We start from the raw sequence: 18,480 nt of genomic DNA, 5'->3' as shown, positions 1-18,480 counted from the left end.
GGGGAGTAACGGGAGGTCATCTCCAATTCTCTCCGGTGGTCGTCTGGTCATTTCAGGCAACGTTTGGTGCCTTAGTCATAAGAAAAACAGGTCCGGGTAAAAACGTCCAAGTGTTCGTCAGGGACGTCCTTGTTTTTTTCGATTATAGGTCAAAGACATCCAAATGTTAGGCACGCCCAAGTCCTGCCTTTGCTATGCCTCCAACATGCCCCCTTGAATTTTGGCCGTCCTTGCGACGGAGTGCAGTTGGAGACGTCCTAAATTGGGTTTCAATTATACCAATTTGGATATCCGTGGGAAAAGTGTTGGAATGTAATTGTATTTTACATGCATTGCCTGTCACCTATTATTTCTCTGTGATTACTCTGTGACCTCTGATGTGAATTACTTAGAGAGGTCACACAGCTATGCAACTTCCTGTGGGGGTTTAGACACAGCACATGCAGCACATGGAGCACATGGAGCTCATGATCTCTCCTAACCTGAGAGGATCTATGGTGGTGTGAGCATCCATTACCATCTAAGCACATGGAAGGAGCTGATAATACAAATGTATAGTAATATGTATATAAAAGCCTGTCTGATTATAATCTAACTACAAACTGTGAGTAAACAGATGTTTTGTTACTTCAACTTTAAAGTGACTCAGCAGTGAATTATTCAGGGGTGAATGAGAGAGAGATGAAGAAAGAAATTAACATTTCTAAAGCTGAAGCTGTGTGTACTAAAATCTGCTAATTATTTACTACAAATAATCCAACAAAAGGGTTATGGGCCCAGGGCTCAGGAATTGAAAAAGAAGAGAAATATTACCAGGCAGAAAAAAAAAGGCCACATTTTTCTCTTAAGTTTTAAAGGAAAGATTCAGTCTGTCTCTCTCCCCCCCCCCACACAGCAGACAGAAGGCTAAGAAAATGGCTGAGGGAGGAAATTCACCATTTTTCTATTCTCTCAAGGTGCCTAGATTAACTGAGTTTAATTATCAGCAGTGGGAATTAAGATTCATATGTCTCCTTCGAGCAAAAAGATTAAATATATGCTTAGACCAAGACAGAACAGCTGAAAATATGGCTGAATGGGACAATGCAAACTATTATGTGAAGTGCATGCTTTTGGAAGCTCTCTCAGAGAAACAAGCCATATTAGTGGAGGGAAAAGATACACCAAAGGACATTTTATATAAACTGAGAACTATGTATGCAACTACATATGCAAAGCAGCAACCAATTTGGCTGGCAGAGTTGAATGAAACCAAATTAAGGGATAAAAGTAAATGTAATGATCACATTATGCATCTTATGTCTTCATTTCAAAAGTTAGAACTTTCTGGAATTCCCATGTGTGATGCATTGAAAAGAGCATTTCTTTTTACCTCACTATCAAAGAAGTTTGATGTTTTTAGGTCTGTAAATGAGGCCATTGAAGGGCAATCTTTGAACAGGCAACATCAAAACTAAGGCAGGAATGCATAATAAATGATTCTGAGGAGATGTGTTCTCAAAGCAAGTCAGAGAGAAATGAAACAAATTTCTTGGCAAAGAACAGAGGAAGGCGGAGCTATGGGAAAACTCCACCCAAGGGCAAGCTGATTTGCTACTCATGTGGAAAGGAGGGACATGTATCTAAATGGTGTAAGGAAACACAAAACACTCCCTCTAGCTCACCTAAGCCAATGGAACTAAAGAATTTTCAAACCAGGAAATGTATGAAGGACAAAGATAAACACAAGGGTTTTCTAATGACAGAAAAATCTTTGACTATGGTAAATAATAATTCAAATGAAAGTACTTGGATTTTGGATTCAGGGAGCACATGCCATTTAACCAATTGTAAGAATTTCTTTCAGGAAATGTGTCCAGAGGAAGGTATTCTTAAAACTGCAAACGCAGGGACTGCTAAGATCCAAGCAAAAGGTATTGGATTCTTAAAATGCAAAGTGTCTAATGAAGTTAAAGAAATTCCTGTAAGTGATGTCTTGTATATTCCCCAAGCAGTTTGCAATATGCTTAGTGTATCTACATTAGATAAGAAGGGATTTGTGATTCATTTTGAAAACAGTAAGTGCACAATCTCTAAAAATGATGAAGTGTATGCTGAAGCTTTTATGCATAATGATGTTTATAAGCTGAACATTTCAGGTGAAGCCTCACATATGGCGCAAGTAAGGAAGAATGATGGTAAATGTAGTCTGGAAATCTGGCACCGCCGCCTGGGACATCGTGATTCTAAGGTGATCCAGGATCTTTACAGTAAGCAACTAGCCACCGGCATTCAGATAAGTGCAGATGCTGGTAAAATGGAGAAATGCATAGACTGTGTTACTCAAAAAGGTGTGAGACCCTCATTTCCTGCATACACAGGAAATAGGAGTAATAAAGTGCTGGACTTAATACACAGTGACTTATGTGGACCGTTTAATATCCCATCATTGGGAAATAACAGATTTGTGCTAATATTCTTGGATGATTTCTCTAGATACTGTGTGGTCTATTTGCTGAAAGAGAAAAGTCAAGTCACAGACATGCTGAAGAAATACGTAGCCATGGTGAGCAATAAATTTGAAAGAAAACCAAAGGTTCTTCAGACCGACAATGGTGGTGAGTTCACTTCACAAAGCATGCGCACATTTCTAGAACAAGAAGGCATTCAACATATCACAACAGTAGCTTATACACCAGAGCAAAATTCTGTTGCAGAGAGAAAATTTAGGTCACTTGTGGAAATGACCAGATGTATGCTGTCAGATAGCAATCTCCCTAAAAGACTATGGGGGGAAGCCATTCTCACAGCAGTGTACCTACAAAACAGAATGCCAACTAAAGGCGCTGAGCGCACACCACATGAGACATGGCATGGTAGGAAGCCAAACCTGTCACACATAAGAACATTTGGAAGTACAGCATATGCTCATGTACCAAAGCAAAGAAGGCATAAGCTGGATTCCACAACAGAAAGGGGCATTTTAGTTGGCTATGCTCCAGGACACAAAGGATATAGAATTTTGAATCTGAAAACTGGCATTGTTGGCATAAGACATGTTACATATTTTGATGAAAACAAAAGGGTTGATAAAGGCTGGATTATCCCAGATGAGCCTTATCATCCAGAATATGAAACTAGAACCATAATAGACATGCCAGTGTATATAAATGCCATACCAAGGCAGATGTCTGAAAGCAACTCATCTGTATCTAACGAGGAACAGGCAGAGGAAGCAGACACAGAAAGGATCATTGAAGAAGACAGTACAGTTGGAGAAGGGGAATCAATTGGAGAAGAACTCTCAGATTTAGAGGATGCGGAAAGGTCAGACCAACCTGTTGTCAGACGCTCATCCAGGGAAAACAAAGGTGTTCCACCCCCAAGACTGTCTTACCTAACAAAGTCAGCAGAAGCTCAAGAGCCCTTAACATGGGATGAGATTGAGAAAATGCCAGCAGAGGAAGCTGCTGAATGGCATAAAGCTGCACAAGAAGAAATTGATGCATTGGATAAAAATAATACTTGGATTCTTACAAAATTACCTCCTGGCAAGAAAGCTATAGGATGCAAATGGGTATTCAAGTTAAAAAGGAATGCACAAGGAAAAGTGGAAAGGTATAAAGCCAGATTAGTGGCAAAGGGATATCTTCAAAAATATGGAGAAGATTTTGATGAAGTGTTTGCACCTGTAGTGAAACACACGACAATAAGAACACTTCTGAGCATTGCAGTCTCAAAAGGCATGCAAGTCAACCACATTGATGTGAAAACAGCGTTTCTTCACGGAGATATAACTGAAGACTTGTACATGGAACAGCCAACAGGTTTCATAAATACAAAACAAAGACAGCTAGTGTGTAAATTAAACAAAGGTCTTTATGGATTAAAGCAAAGTGCAAAATGTTGGAATGATAAATTGCATGAAATATTGACAAATTTAGGATTTAAGCAAGGTGAAGCAGACAAATGTTTGTACACTAGGTGCACAAATGGACAATATGCATACATTTTAGCTTTTGTTGATGATCTGCTCATTGCAAGCAAAAGTGAGCAAGAGTACAAGGACATTGTAAAGTGTTTAAATCAGAATGTTGAGATAAAAGAACTTGGTAATGTGTCATACTATCTTGGTATAGAAATTGAGAAACAAAATGATGGTTCTTATCTTCTAAGCCAGAAGCAGAAAATAAATGAGCTTATTGAAAGTTTAGGTATGCAAGATGCCCAAGTTGTAAGCACTCCCATGATCACTGATTTTCTGAAGGATGAAACAGTAAGAGAACCTTTACCAGATAACATCCAATATAGATCAGCCATAGGTAAGCTTTTATATCTAGCTACCACATACAGGGCTGATATAGCAAATGCAGTAGGAATTTTGAGCAGAAGGGTCAGCTCACCTACCAAATCAGATTGGACTGCAGTTAAAAGGATGGTAAGGTATTTAAAGGGTACCATTGATTGTAAATTAAAGATTTCAGCCAATAGTAATCCAAAACTAATATGTTACTGTGATTCAGATTGGGCAGGGGATCATTCTGATTATAAATCCACAAGTGGATATGTGTTTATGTATGGAAATGTACAAATTTCATGGGCCAGTCATAAACAAAGTATTGTGAGTCTGTCTTCTACAGAAGCTGAATACGTGGCCGTATCGGAAGCGTGCAGAGAACTGATGTGGATTGAAAAACTTTTGCTGGATTTCGGAATAGCTGAAAAGAGACCAATCCAGATAATGGAAGATAATCAGAGCTGCATCCGACTGTCACAGAATGACAAGGTTCAGTCACGCACCAAGCACATCGCAACGAAATACCACAACGTGCGAGAGTTGGCAAAAGAAGGGGTCATCAGTCTACACTATTGTCACACCAGTGAGATGACAGCTGACATCATGACCAAACCGTTACCCAGAGAACATTTTGTGAATCTGCGTATAAAGCTTGGACTTTGTATGAATAAATAATTGCATGACAGTTATGCATGAGAAGGGGTTTGTTGGAATGTAATTGTATTTTACATGCATTGCCTGTCACCTATTATTTCTCTGTGATTACTCTGTGACCTCTGATGTGAATTACTTAGAGAGGTCACACAGCTATGCAACTTCCTGTGGGGGTTTAGACACAGCACATGCAGCACATGGAGCACATGGAGCTCATGATCTCTCCTAACCTGAGAGGATCTATGGTGGTGTGAGCATCCATTACCATCTAAGCACATGGAAGGAGCTGATAATACAAATGTATAGTAATATGTATATAAAAGCCTGTCTGATTATAATCTAACTACAAACTGTGAGTAAACAGATGTTTTGTTACTTCAACTTTAAAGTGACTCAGCAGTGAATTATTCAGGGGTGAATGAGAGAGAGATGAAGAAAGAAATTAACATTTCTAAAGCTGAAGCTGTGTGTACTAAAATCTGCTAATTATTTACTACAAATAATCCAACAAAAAGGACATCCACCTTCCGATTTATGTCGAAAGATGGACGTCTTTCTCTTTCGAAACTGAGCCCAATAGACTCACTTTTTCGAGCGGGGTTATCCACTGAGGATAATAAAATGAGCTTATACACATGTAAAATATGCTAATCGCCACTTGCTTCTTAAGCCCAATCAACATCAGTTTGATGAGAGACTGCTATTAATTCTGCCTTTTATGACACAGATTCAACTAGTATATCTCATTATTCAGCAATATTGGTCAATTGTAAGTATCTTGAATTTTCTAATTACCCCTTATTTGCTTTTAAAAGAGCACACAATCTATGAGGTTATTTGGTCCACACTACCCTGCTTTTTGACAACCAGATATCAGGAGATGGGCATCACTCCTGCAGAAACTTCAATGTCTGTGACCAAGTTTTAAAACGTAAGAGTAGCCATACTGGGTCAGACTAATGATCCATCTAGTCCAGTATCCTGTTTCCAACAGTGACCAAGCCAGGTTGCAAGTACCTGGCAGAAACCCAAAATGGTTTTTTTTTTAATGGGTACCAAATTCCTTATGAATGGAAAGAAACTAAAAACTAAGGTTTGTATGACATGTATTTCAACTGGAGTTATCTGCTTGATTTTTTATCCTTGTTCATTGGCTTACATGGTAAAAACTACAAGCTCCAGTAGAACATGCTTAATAGTGCATAAAAGTTGCATTAATAAAGCACGAGTGGAAGCTGCATTAGATTCAATTCCATCACACTTTTGAAGATGTATAAGTTATAGTGATAGAACAACCAATTTTAGCTCAAAGAGGAGGCGACTTGAAAGCTTTGTAATAAGCCATGAACAATGTCTGATTTTTAAATATATACCCTTCGTCTTAAAGGAAGTGAAGGTTTAAATATTCATATGGATTATCATTATTATGAGTCTATTTTTAATAGTACAAGTTTTTTGGGAATTATTATATGGCTGATGTGTCTTAGAAGTTTTTGTGATTTATAAATATAACAGGGTCATCTCTACAGGTTTAAATGCAGAGGTTTAATGGGAGGTGTGCTTAGGCTATTCTTTACATCACATTTGATTGATAATCAGGGCTCTTTTATTACTGATTGTGTAATGCGCATCCCCCCAAAATCAAGGAGTTTCAGAAGGAGTGTGGCCATTTTTTGTGACAGTGAGCATTTCATTAAATAGATCTTATGTGTATTTTATGGTTTTGCACTGAATTAAATTATTCATTTGTGTTCCCAGGTGATATATGTATTGAAAAAAAGGGTTATAAAATTGTCCACGAGAGGCTCATAGAAATTGTTCATACAAAACACTGGCGCTGGGACTCGTGTTAAAGAACTGCTGCTTTAACATTAAGGGGCCCTTTTACTAAAGCTTATTGCACGCTAATGGAATTAGCATGCACTAACTGCTAAGCCCATTGATATAAAATGGGATTCTTACCATGTAGTATGTACTAATTCTGTTAGCGTGCACTAAGCTTTAGTAAAAGGTCCCCTATGTTAAGCACTATCTTAATATCTTCAAAATAATGTTTGGGTAAATGATTATACTACCCACGAGATCATCTACATCAGTAGAACTTTAGCAGATTCCTGGGTATGATATCCCTCATTAATTTAATTTAGAAAACATTGTGATTATAACAGTTGAATACAGGACCAGATTCAGTGTAAATGATGCCCAAATTTATGTGCTGCAAAAAAGTCGGCATTCAGCGTTATTCTCTACAAAGCACTACAGGTTAAGCGCCCTTTATAGAATAGCATCTGGTGTCAATTCCCACGCCCAAATCTGAGTGCTGAAACCAGGTGTAATTCCTGGAACTCAATCTGGACGCACATCCGCGGTGTTCTATAACAGTGTGCGCAAATTTCCAGAATGCCCCAATCTGCTCATGCCCCTCCCATGACCACATCCACTTTTTGGTTATGCACTATGGGATTTGGGCGTGCAGTTTTACAGAATAGCATGGAGCAAGATACACATGGAAATCCAAATTGGTGCCAATTAACATCAATAATTGATCGTTAGTGCCAAATTATTGTCATTAATTGTCTTGTTACTCAATTTAGTTGTATGCGCATCTCAGGATCGTGGCCAAATTGGGGTGCACAAATTTGAGCGTCATTTATAGAATCTGGGCCTCTGCAAACTGTCCCTTTAAGTTTTTTTTCTAATTTCCTCATTTAGTCATAGTCCCAATTTTTTTTAATTAAATAATTTAGCAGTAGTTTTCTTTAGTGTCCTTCTAGTGATTGATAAACTTCCAAGTAGACCTGCCATTGTTATCCCTCACAAAAGGTCCAGTATTCCTGGAAAAAGAAAAACTAATAAAGTTTCCTCTCTCATCATTTCCAGGGCCAGGTGCTCCATGAAGCAGTCACTGGCATCTAGGAACTTCACCTCTCAGTATGTACCAGTGAGATATTTTCCCAGTCACTACTGGAATAATGGAAATCTCCTACACAGTATATTACCAAATTTATTAGCCTTCCTAATTTCTGGTAACATATCATTATCTGTCTCTTCTTCCTGTCTAGGTGGATGGTATCATACCTCTATCACAATACTCTTCCCCATCACACATGGAATTTCTGTTCATAAAAATTCAACATTGTATTTTGTTTCCTGCAGCACTTTTAACTCCATATTTAACTCTCCCTACCCTCCTTAATATATAGCAGCACCCCTCCATCAATTCTAACCACCCTTTCATTTCAATATAATGTGTACCTTCGTATAACTGTATCCCACTGGCTGTCCTCCTTTCACCAGATCTCTCTGATGCCTATTATGCCTAACTCTTCATTTAGCAGCATACAGTGTAACTATTCAATCTTATTTCTTTTAGAATTCTGGCATTCACATAGATACAATTTAAAATATATATTTTAGGTGTGCTTTGCCCGTGATAGCACCTATTGATGCTATCACTTGGGCAAAGCACCAATGGGTGCTCCATCCATCTCTCCGTTTTTTTGTCCAACTGTATACACAGGCACAAACACACACACACACACACACACACACACACACACACACACAAAAGGTTACACACAGACCAAGACAGACAGACAGACACATACAAGTACACAAAGACATTCACACATAAAAACATATACACACAAACCAACACCCAGATACACAGACAAAGACCTATGCAAACACATGCAAATACAAAGATATACACACAGACACAAACACACAAGAAGATACACACAGACATATACAGGTCTCAAACAGCCCATGTCACCCTTACTAGATACACTTTACCATGCCTTTTCACACCCAGCCCTCAAACAGGCATGCATGAATTTGCAAATGGTGGAAGAGGAAACGTACCATTTTATCTCAAAATAATTGTGCATTTTTTAAGTTGTCTATTTGCATTCACAATTTGCATGGTAGTTGATTGGGGTAATTTAGATTTATTTATCATTGTCTGTTCTTCATTTAAATGCACACGGCTACTTCAGTCTTTAGCATATTCTCTCTAGGGGGATATTTTAAGTTTAGTATTTCTCTAGTATCTTTTGAAATGGTGATCAACTCTTTTAGAGAAAACAAGAATGAAAAAAAAAATAACAGCACAGAACAGAGAATGGTTTTCTGCTACTTTTCAATGACTGCACTACAGATAATGATGTTTGTATACTGGCCCTTCTTTTCTGACTTGTGTTATGAATGTTAAATGATTTCTTAAAATAATTGAATCCATAAGAAGCACACACAAACTACAAAAAGGAGAAATTAGACCTTATCTGCTCATTTTCTTTCCTTGAGGCCTCCAAACCAGTCCAGATGAGTGGATTGTGCCCTCCTACCAGCAGAAGGAGACGGAAACTACTAAGGCTGTAGAATCACACTATAAGGGGTTCTGTGCATCCCTGAACCAGATATTATTATTACTGTCAAAGCAGGAAACTCCAGCGTCCCCCCCCTAAAAAAAAAACTCCAACAAAGAACTACTTCAGCACTATGTTCTGTGCTCCGGCTGCTAAGAGACAAAGAAAAAAAATTCACTGGGAGGGTTCTGGACTGGTCTGGAGGCCTCAAAGGAAAGAGAATTAGCAAGTAAGATCTAATTTCTCCTTCTTTTTCGGCACGCCAAACCAGTCCAGACAAGTGGAAAGTACCAAAGCAGTACTCAACAAGGGTGGGATGCAGTCAAACCAGCCGACAATACCTTTGCCCCAAACTCTGTGTCCTCTTGCAGCTGAACATCCTTTGTGAATAGAGCACCAAGGAATGCAAGGAAGACCACACAGCAGTCGTGCAAATATTCTGTGGAGGAATCAGCATTTGCTATGCCCAGGATGAAGCCTGGGCTCTATTAGAATATGCCTTCAACGTTGCAGGCACCAAAAGTCCTTTCAGCAGATATGTTGAAACAATTGCATCCTTAATTCACCTAGCCACCGTGGCCTTGGACACCACCTGTCTGACTGAAGGAACTCTTCCATCTGCAGTGCATGGTGGACATCAAGACAGTGAAGTTGAGAACTCTCCTCAGAAACCAGTGAACCTGCAAAAACTAGAAGAGATATGACCTGTCCCTCCAACTACCACCCCATTTCCCTTCTACTCTTCCTCTCCAAGTTACTTGAACGCGCCGTTCACAGCCGTTGCCTTGATTTTCTCTCCTCTCATGCCATCCTCGATCCGCTTCAATCTGGCTTTCGCCCCTTACACTCTATAGAAATGGCGCTATCTAAAGTCTGCAATGATCTCTTCCATGCCAAATCCAAAGGTCACTATTCCATCCTCATCCTCCTCGACCTATCCGCCGCTTTTGACACTGTCAATCACAATTTACTTCTTGCCACACTGTCCTCATTTGGGTTCCAGAGCTCTGTCCTCTCCTGGTTCTCCCCTTATCTCTCCCCTTATCTCTCATGGTTCTTCCTCCACCCCCATCCCACTCTCTGTTGGAGTTCCTCAGGGATCTGTCCTTGGACCCCTTCTTTTTTCAATCTACACCTCTTCCCTGGGCTCCCTGATCTCATCCCATGGCTTCCAATATCATCTTTATGCTGACGACACCCAGCTTTATCTCTCCACACCAGACATCACTGCGGAAACCCAGGACAAAGTATCAGCCTGCCTATCCGATATTGCTGCCTGGATGTCCAACCGCCACCTGAAACTGAACATGGCCAAGACCGAGCTTATTGTCTTCCCACTCAAACCCACTTCTCCTCTCCCGCCACTCTCTATCTCAGTTGACAACACCCTTATCCTCCCTGTCTCTTCTGCCCGCAACCTCAGAGTCATCTTCGACTCCTCCCTCTCCTTCTCTGCGCATATCCAGCAGATATCCAAGACCTGTCGCTTCTTCCTCTATAACATCAGCAAAATTCGCCCTTTCCTCTCTGAGCACACCACCCGAACTCTCATCCACTCTCTCATTACCTCTCGCCTTGACTACTGCAACCTACTCCTCACCGGCCTCCCACTTAGCCATCTATCCCCCCCTTCAATCCGTTCAGAACTCTGCTGCACGTCTTACCTTCCGCCTGGACCGATATACTCATATCACCCCTCTCCTCAAGTCACTTCACTGGCTTCTGATCAGGCACCACATACAGTTCAAGCTTCTCCTGCTAACCTACAAATGCACCCAATCTGCAGCCCCTGCTTACCTCTCTACCCTCATCTCCCCTTACGTTCCTACCCGAAACCTCCGCTCTCAAGACAAATCCCTCCTTTCAGTACCCTTCTCCACCACCACCAACTCCAAGCTCCGCCCTTTCTGCCTCGCCTCACCCCATGCTTGGAATAAACTCCCTGAGCCCATACGCCAGGCCCCCTCCCTGCCCATCTTCAAATCCTTGCTCAAAGCCCACCTCTTCAATGTCGCCTTTGGCACCTAACCACTATACCACTATTCAAGAAATCTAGACTGCCCCAACTTGACATTTCGTCCTTTAGATTGTAATCTCCTTTGAGCATGGACTGTCATTCTTTGTTAAACTGTACAGTGCTGCGTAACCCTAGTAACGCTCTAGAAATGTTAAGTAGTAGTAGTACTGATTGAGGTGGAAAGGTTCTAGAGAGGCTCTGGAAGAGGGCACTCTAAGGTTAGAGGGCAGGATAAGGCTCAACCCTGTCAGCTCACAGTCATGCCTGGAATGGAGCAAGGAAACTCTTCCAGTAAAGGGTGGAAACTGGGGCCCAGATGTACAAAGGTCCCTGTAAGGAATTGCTCTGTATTTCCACCTCGGTAAAAAATACTAATTTGGAAATACAGAGCGAATTCTAAAGCAAATCACATGCAAATGAGCTGCTTCGCTGGTTTTGCGAACAGCTCATTTGCATGCGATAGAGGGGAAGCCAGTCGGTCAGCTGAACATGCACAGAATAGCCAATCACTAAGCGTGGATGCTCCACGCATGTTCAGAGTGGCGCTTGTATATGTCTTTCATACATGCAAAGCTGCGTGTATGAAAGCCAGTTATTAGCTTCATTCTTGAACTTTGGTGCAGTCTGTGGAGGTACCTGATCAGATGGTCCTGGGGTCAGACTCTTCCATGGCAAAAGTGTGTTAACAGGTTTATCATCCAACTACTCATTTGCATAAGATACGTCTAGGGCAGCTGCTTCATTTCACTGCGTCACAGAAAGGAAAGCGGCTCTCCTCACGAGCCCCACCAAAATGTTGCTGGAACTACCCTACGCTATTCTCAAGTAGTTTCTCGGCACATGACACACCCCATGGCCACCCCCTAATTCCATGGACAAGGACGCCTCCCCCAAACAGTCAATGGAGAGAGGGAAACAGACTGCATGATTCACCCACAGATCCATTTGGAGGAAGCCCCTGAAAGTTCAAGTGAGAGGTACTGATTGCTGCCGGCTGTCTGACACTCTCTTCCATGATTGATTTTGTTGTGTGAAGCTCACTCTACTTTGGGGAAGTTTCGTTTTGTTTGGTGCTTTCCTGGGGTACTCACATTTTCCTTGCCTGCCCCCCCCCCCCCCCCCCCGCCGCAGTCAGTGATCTTCCTGCTCCGGCGTGTAGGCCCTTCTCTTCCTGTAGGAGTGACAGAGGACCCTTGTAACCATGAAGAACTGTCAGAACCGACAGCTCCAGACCTCCTGTTCAATTTTCCATGGTACAGATAGGAGCTGCTTCTGTGTATCGTTCGGAAAATGGCTGTGCATCGCTTTGCATGTGCATTTGTATAGTAATTATCTCATTATAATAACTTTACATACAAGTTTTGTTAGCTGCTACTGTGACAGGAAGAGAGCTCGGAGAACCCTTTTGTACAAGTGTAGAGTGCTGCGTACGTCTAGTAGTGCTTTAGAAATGATAAGTAGTAGTAGTAGTAGTAATATCTCGCTGTACTCTGTACTTGCTAAACCGGCTAGAACCAGTGTAAAAACCACGTTGCTGGCTCATACATCTGTGCATCTGGGCCCAGGGCTGATAATTCTGTATTACAAAAAGAGCCCCAGCCTGGATATAGGCAAGGAGGGGACAGTGCTCTAGTAGGTTACTAAAGGGCTGTTCAGTGCCTGGGAATAGGGGGCAGGATTCCTTGAGGCTAGGAATCAATCCAGTGGGTGGGACCAGAGGGTTCCAGCTGTAACAAGGACAAGGAGTTAAGTGCTGGGAGTTTACGTTCCACTTAATCCAGAGGCACTCCATAAATTACATAAAGTTCCCAGACAGTTCTTTGTGTTTGATCTTCTGAATGGTGTGGAAAAGGGAGAGGGGTCTGATGTTTTATGGAAGTCTGTGGGAACAAGGGTGTAGTGAATACCCTGGTCATGATAGCTTTGTAGGGGAAGGGCTCGTGGAAAAGCAGAAGCCCCATAGCCATTTCAAGTGATAAAAGAATGATGTCTGTTCTGGTTATGTGGTAACACAATGGAGGAAGGGCTAGAGGAGAAGCCAAACCCCTGTAGCTGATAGCATAGTGGGGGAAGGACTAATTGAATAGCAGAAATCCCATAGCTATTTCAAATGTTGAAAGAATGATGTTTGCTCTGGTTATGTGGTAGAACAGTGGAGGGAAGGGCTAGTGGAAAAGCCAAACCCCTGTGGCCAGGTTGAAGGGTGAAAAGAAATGACTTCAGAGACTTCAAGAGGAGGCCTCACAAGACTTCACCTTCTAAACTGTACTGTACCCTTGGGTTTTTGCATTTTTTACATTATTAGCTGCTATGACATGAGCAGCCAACAGGCTGAGCAGTTGAGCCTCTGTCCACTGCAGCAACTGAGTCGCCTCCAGAGCAACCTGCTGGCTCCTGGTTCCTCCTTGCTGATTCACATGAGCAATTGCTGTCGCATTGTCGAACATCACAAATACCTCGCTTCCCTCGATCAGCGGCAAAAAGGCTTGCAGAACTAGCCCGATGGCTCTTGTCTCCAGACGACTGAATGACTAAGATGCATCCTTCGATATCCAGCACCTCTGTGCTAATGGTCTTTGACAATGGGCACCCTCAACTCTTAGGCTCACATCCATCATGATCACCAACCAATTCGGGGATTATAGATCCATCCCACGGACAAGATTGGTCCTGTCCAGGCATCATAACACACTGATCCTCACCTCCTCCCACCCACAAGAGGAGCCAAGCAGTCAGATCTTTTGACTGTAGCAACTACCGGTATAGCAAGACCTGCTGGGGAGGATGCATGTGCATCCTTGCCCATGGAACTACCTCTATCATTGCTGTCATGGAGTTGAGCACTTGCAAGAAGTCATACGCTGACAACCTCAGTTGTCTGGGCAAAGCCTGGACCTGTGACTGAGGCTTCCTGATCTGACCATCCCGATGGAAAATCTCATGTTGAAATGAGCTCCCAGATAATCCAATTACTGAGTTGGCTCCAAGCAACTTATGATGTGATTCACCACCTAGACTAACTCCTGCAACAGGTTGACCACCCTGGCTTTGACACTTCTGCTTGCCTCCAGTGACTTTGACCAGATCAACCAATCATCAAAATAATAATGGACTACATACTTTTGCCCTGCACATGCCCAGCAACCACCACCATCACCTTGGAAAAAGTCCTGGGGGCTGTAGTGAGGCCAAAGGGAAGAGCTCAGAACTGAAAATGCTAGCCCAAGACAACAAACCGCAAGTACGTTTGATGCTCCCACTGAATTGGAATGTGCATGTATGCCTCTGTGAGGTCCAAGGAAGTCAGAAGCTCTTCTCACTGCATGGCCACAATGACCGAATGTAAGGTCTCCTTCTAAAAAGAGAAGATTTTTAAGGCACGATTCACCACTTTAGATTGAGGTTCAGATGAAAGGATCCTTCTTTTTTGGGTGCTGCAGATCTCTGCTGTTCTGTTGCTTCAAGTGCAAAGGTGACGTGCCTAATGGTTCTGTTTGGACAAAGATGGTATTGTTCCTTCCCATACCGAGGCTGTTAGGTAGGCATGCTGAAAGATCAGCTCCATAATGGTATTAGACATCATGTCTATTTCATTAAGGCTAGCTAAGAATCCTCATACATCCAATAGAAGACTCCTGAGGAAGGCCTTTTTAGGCCGAAACACGACTCATGTCGAGTCTCGGATGTCATAATAAAGCCAATTGTTTGGACATCATCTGCTGCTCTTTCCTTTGCCATCCTTGCTGTGTTTGACTTGTTTGTGTGACTGCAAGGTGTCACTGTTCTTCTGTCTTTTTGCAGAGGCTGGTGGCAGCCATGACCTGCCTATATGCACCATGCTGAGCACAGCACCGACCCTTCTCCACTGATGAAGACATGCTGTCATTCCACCAGAGAACATGATCTCGCCTCCCCCCACCACCCTGAGCTTTGGTTCTGCAAGTTCCCTCACTGATTCCTCTGCTACTATGGAGCATGTGTCAAACACCAGTAGGTTTTATTGTTTGCTTGATCTTGAGGAGCCTTAAGGAACCCCTCCCAATCTGCGAGTGGGGGAGGAGAGGACCAAGGCACTGTAAGTAGAGGCTCCGCAGGAGACAAGGGTGGAAGGGATCTGGAACTGGGAGTATGCACTCCAAAAACTGGACTTAGAAACACTGGGTCACTCAGCCTCCTCCAGAGTTCACTCTTTTTTTTTTTAATATCTTTAGGGCTACCCAATCAGCAAGAAAAATCTGTCTATCACCCAGAAGCTGAATTTGGCCTCTTTAGTTTCTGTCTCTCTTTTTTTTTTAATTGCCCTAGAATTACAAGTGGGAGTCCTCCACCTACAGTCCTGCCAGTAGGGGGTGCTGTTTCACTATCACATTTTCAATAGCAAGACCAGCTCTGCAGGACTCCAGGGAACTTGCCTGTCTCTAGTGATTGGAAACACAATATTGAAGCAACACCTCCCATTGGCAGCTATGCGGTTGGAGGATTTCCACTCAGCTTAGAGGAAACAGTGCCTGGAAGGGAACCCTAACAGGACTCCCCAAACCAGAACTGGGATGTACAGGACTTATCTACCATCTGCTTGAGACTGAGAATACTGGCTGGTTCAGTGATGCACAGGATCCCTTATAGGGTAATGACACAGTCTTAGTCTCCATCTGCTGGTTAGAGGGCATAACTCACTTGTCTGGACTGGTTTGGAGTGCCAAAGAGGAAAATAAATAAATAGATAAGTAGATATAAATAATTTATACACGTAAGAGTAGGAGGCAGCAACTTAGGGATCTGTTTATCCAGCATCCTTTGGGCAAAATAAAAAATTAATAGCAGAAAAAAAAAGAAAAAAAACCTGAAATTGATTTAAAAGCAGAGTGAGCACATGCACAAAAGGACCTGGTGCTCCAGAATATTCCACAAGGTGATAAGTAACCCTGTATTTAGACAGCATCCCCTGGATTCTATAAATGATGCCCAAAATTGCATGTGATCCTGAGATCCACGTGCAAATAAATTAGTTAATGAGCCATTAATCACTAATTGGCTGTTAATCAATTATTGATGTTAATTGGCTCTAATTTGGATTTCCATATGGATCTGGCTGCACACAATTCTATAAAAATCCGCACCCAAATGTTCTCGCGCACAACCTAAAAACAGGATTGGCTATGGGAGGGGCATGGGTGGATCAGGGGTATTCCGAAGAATTACGCAAAGTGTTACAGAATTTGGGGGTTGCATGCTCAAGTTGTGTGCCAGGATTTACACCAGGTTTCAGTTGGTGGAAGTCCTCATGCCCAAAGCTGGGTGCTGGAGTACACACTAGGCGCTGTTCTATAAAAAGCGTTCAGCCCAGAGTACCCTTTATAGAATAGTGCTGACCCCCACATGCACATCTGTGTACCATAAGCCTTGGCAAAGGAATTTATACACATTTGGATTAAAGGCCTCTTCAAATTGAGTTAGAAGAACCCTTAAATATATAGAGACCTCTGGAGGTTCACGAGCGTATAGCTACATTGAGACTAGAAGAAGGAAGATGAAGAATGAATATCTCACTATTATAGCCCTAGACCAAGCTACTCAGACCTTCCTTACATGGGGACATGGTCCTTGGGCCATACTTCCTACCAGCTAACTTTGGAATGAACATAAACCTATTTAATGACACAAGTGGATTAGCTAATAATAAAAAAAGTATTGACCATTTCTATCTATGGGACCTCCATCTCTTATCTTTTACAGGAAAGGTAAAAGCTTTCAATGAAGTCTATGTGTGAATAGTTTTTACCTCAGGAGTATCAACCATTGGCAGCATTTCAATGTACTGCAGGTAGTCTTCCACCATCTTGCCTTTGGGGATGCCATATCCCTTATAAAAGCAAAACTTGTCAGAAAACATATTCTCTCCAAACCATACTCTTGCAAAGGTATTCAGCAACGTCTTGTCAAGGTCGTCTGTTACTCGGCCCCCATACTGCACTTCTCCCAGCATGTAACGAACGCAGCTCCAGTTCACACCTCGCTTGATGTCCATATCGTCCAAATGATTCTGGATAAACTGCACACTGGCTGCAAAGTCGGCCTGGTTAAATTCATAAGGGATGTTCCAGCCTAGGGGACCAAACTTTCGTCTTTCCTATAAAAGAAAACAATTTTTAAAAAAGGATATAGCTGAGTGACTAGAATACCGTAACTAAACAATGAAGGGCTGTGAATCTAGAGGAGATATTATTGCATATCGCAGGTGGGGGTGGCTGTGAGAAGTAAGGTCAATAACTTTCACTAGCAAACAGAATGGGGTTGATATTTGAAAGCACTTTTGTGGATTTCTGCAGGTACTGACTCCTAAGTGCTTTTCAAATATAAGGAGTCAGCGATGAAACAGAGGGGATCACCAGCACAGTGCATTTTACTTTCAGTCATCAAGGGTTTCAGACTTTGGAGACCTGAGTTTGCGAGACCTTCAACTCGAGACAGGTATTTTTGCCAAAACATTGGCTGTGCCGGGTTTTGGCACTCAATACACTTTGTCACCATAATCCTTTGTGGCTGGCTGCACTTCTTTTGGTTACAAATATAAGGAGTTGTCAAATACATAAATTTTGGATTGACATGTTAATGTCTGTCATATTTTCTCCATCTACAAAAAGGAATGGGGTATGACCAGGTGGGGAGGGGCTAAATGTATATGTATAGCAGTGACATTCAGCTGCCATTCAGATAAATTTACCCATTTAGGAGACCATCTAAATAGTAGTCCTATCAGATAAGCTATCCATTTACACTTTGATTTGCATATTCAGCAATCCTACTTTGAAGAATAGGGCTGATGAATATTGGGCATGAAGATGAGCAGAATAATCAGCTGCTTATCTTTAGGCAGTGCCTGTCTTTTATGTAGTACTTCGTGTTTTCACCAGGTGCTCAGTGAAGAGATCTATCCTATAGTTTTCAGAGATAAATAAATAAAGCCCGATAAATCTAACCAGGTTTGAATTCAAGACTTGTTTATAAAAAAATTAATCTAAATTTTTTTTTGGTTTTGTATAAAATTGTAGAAGATAGTGCACAGCAGTAAATATCTGTTTTATTAATGAAAGTATTCTTTTTCTTATATTACAGTATTAAGATGGTCACCTAGTCATGATTAGCTGATCAGTACAGTTTACATA

At 41.9% G+C, this 18,480-nt stretch overlaps 1 protein-coding gene across 1 annotated transcript in view; it reads right to left on the bottom strand.

The window, feature by feature from the left end:
* LOC115471141 (dynein heavy chain 5, axonemal-like) overlaps positions 1 to 18,480 on the bottom strand; it is a 766,968-nt gene that overhangs the window by 98,569 nt on the left and 649,919 nt on the right. The window contains 1 exon segment of the mRNA XM_030204834.1: positions 17,097 to 17,444. Coding sequence (XP_030060694.1) covers positions 17,097 to 17,444 — 348 coding nt within the window.

The sequence above is a fragment of the Microcaecilia unicolor genome, chromosome 1 (assembly GCF_901765095.1).
Source record: "Microcaecilia unicolor chromosome 1, aMicUni1.1, whole genome shotgun sequence".
Classification (NCBI taxonomy): Eukaryota; Metazoa; Chordata; class Amphibia; order Gymnophiona; family Siphonopidae; genus Microcaecilia; species Microcaecilia unicolor.
Note: the sequence above shows the minus strand (reverse complement) of the source record. Positions and strands in the feature narration are given on the sequence as shown.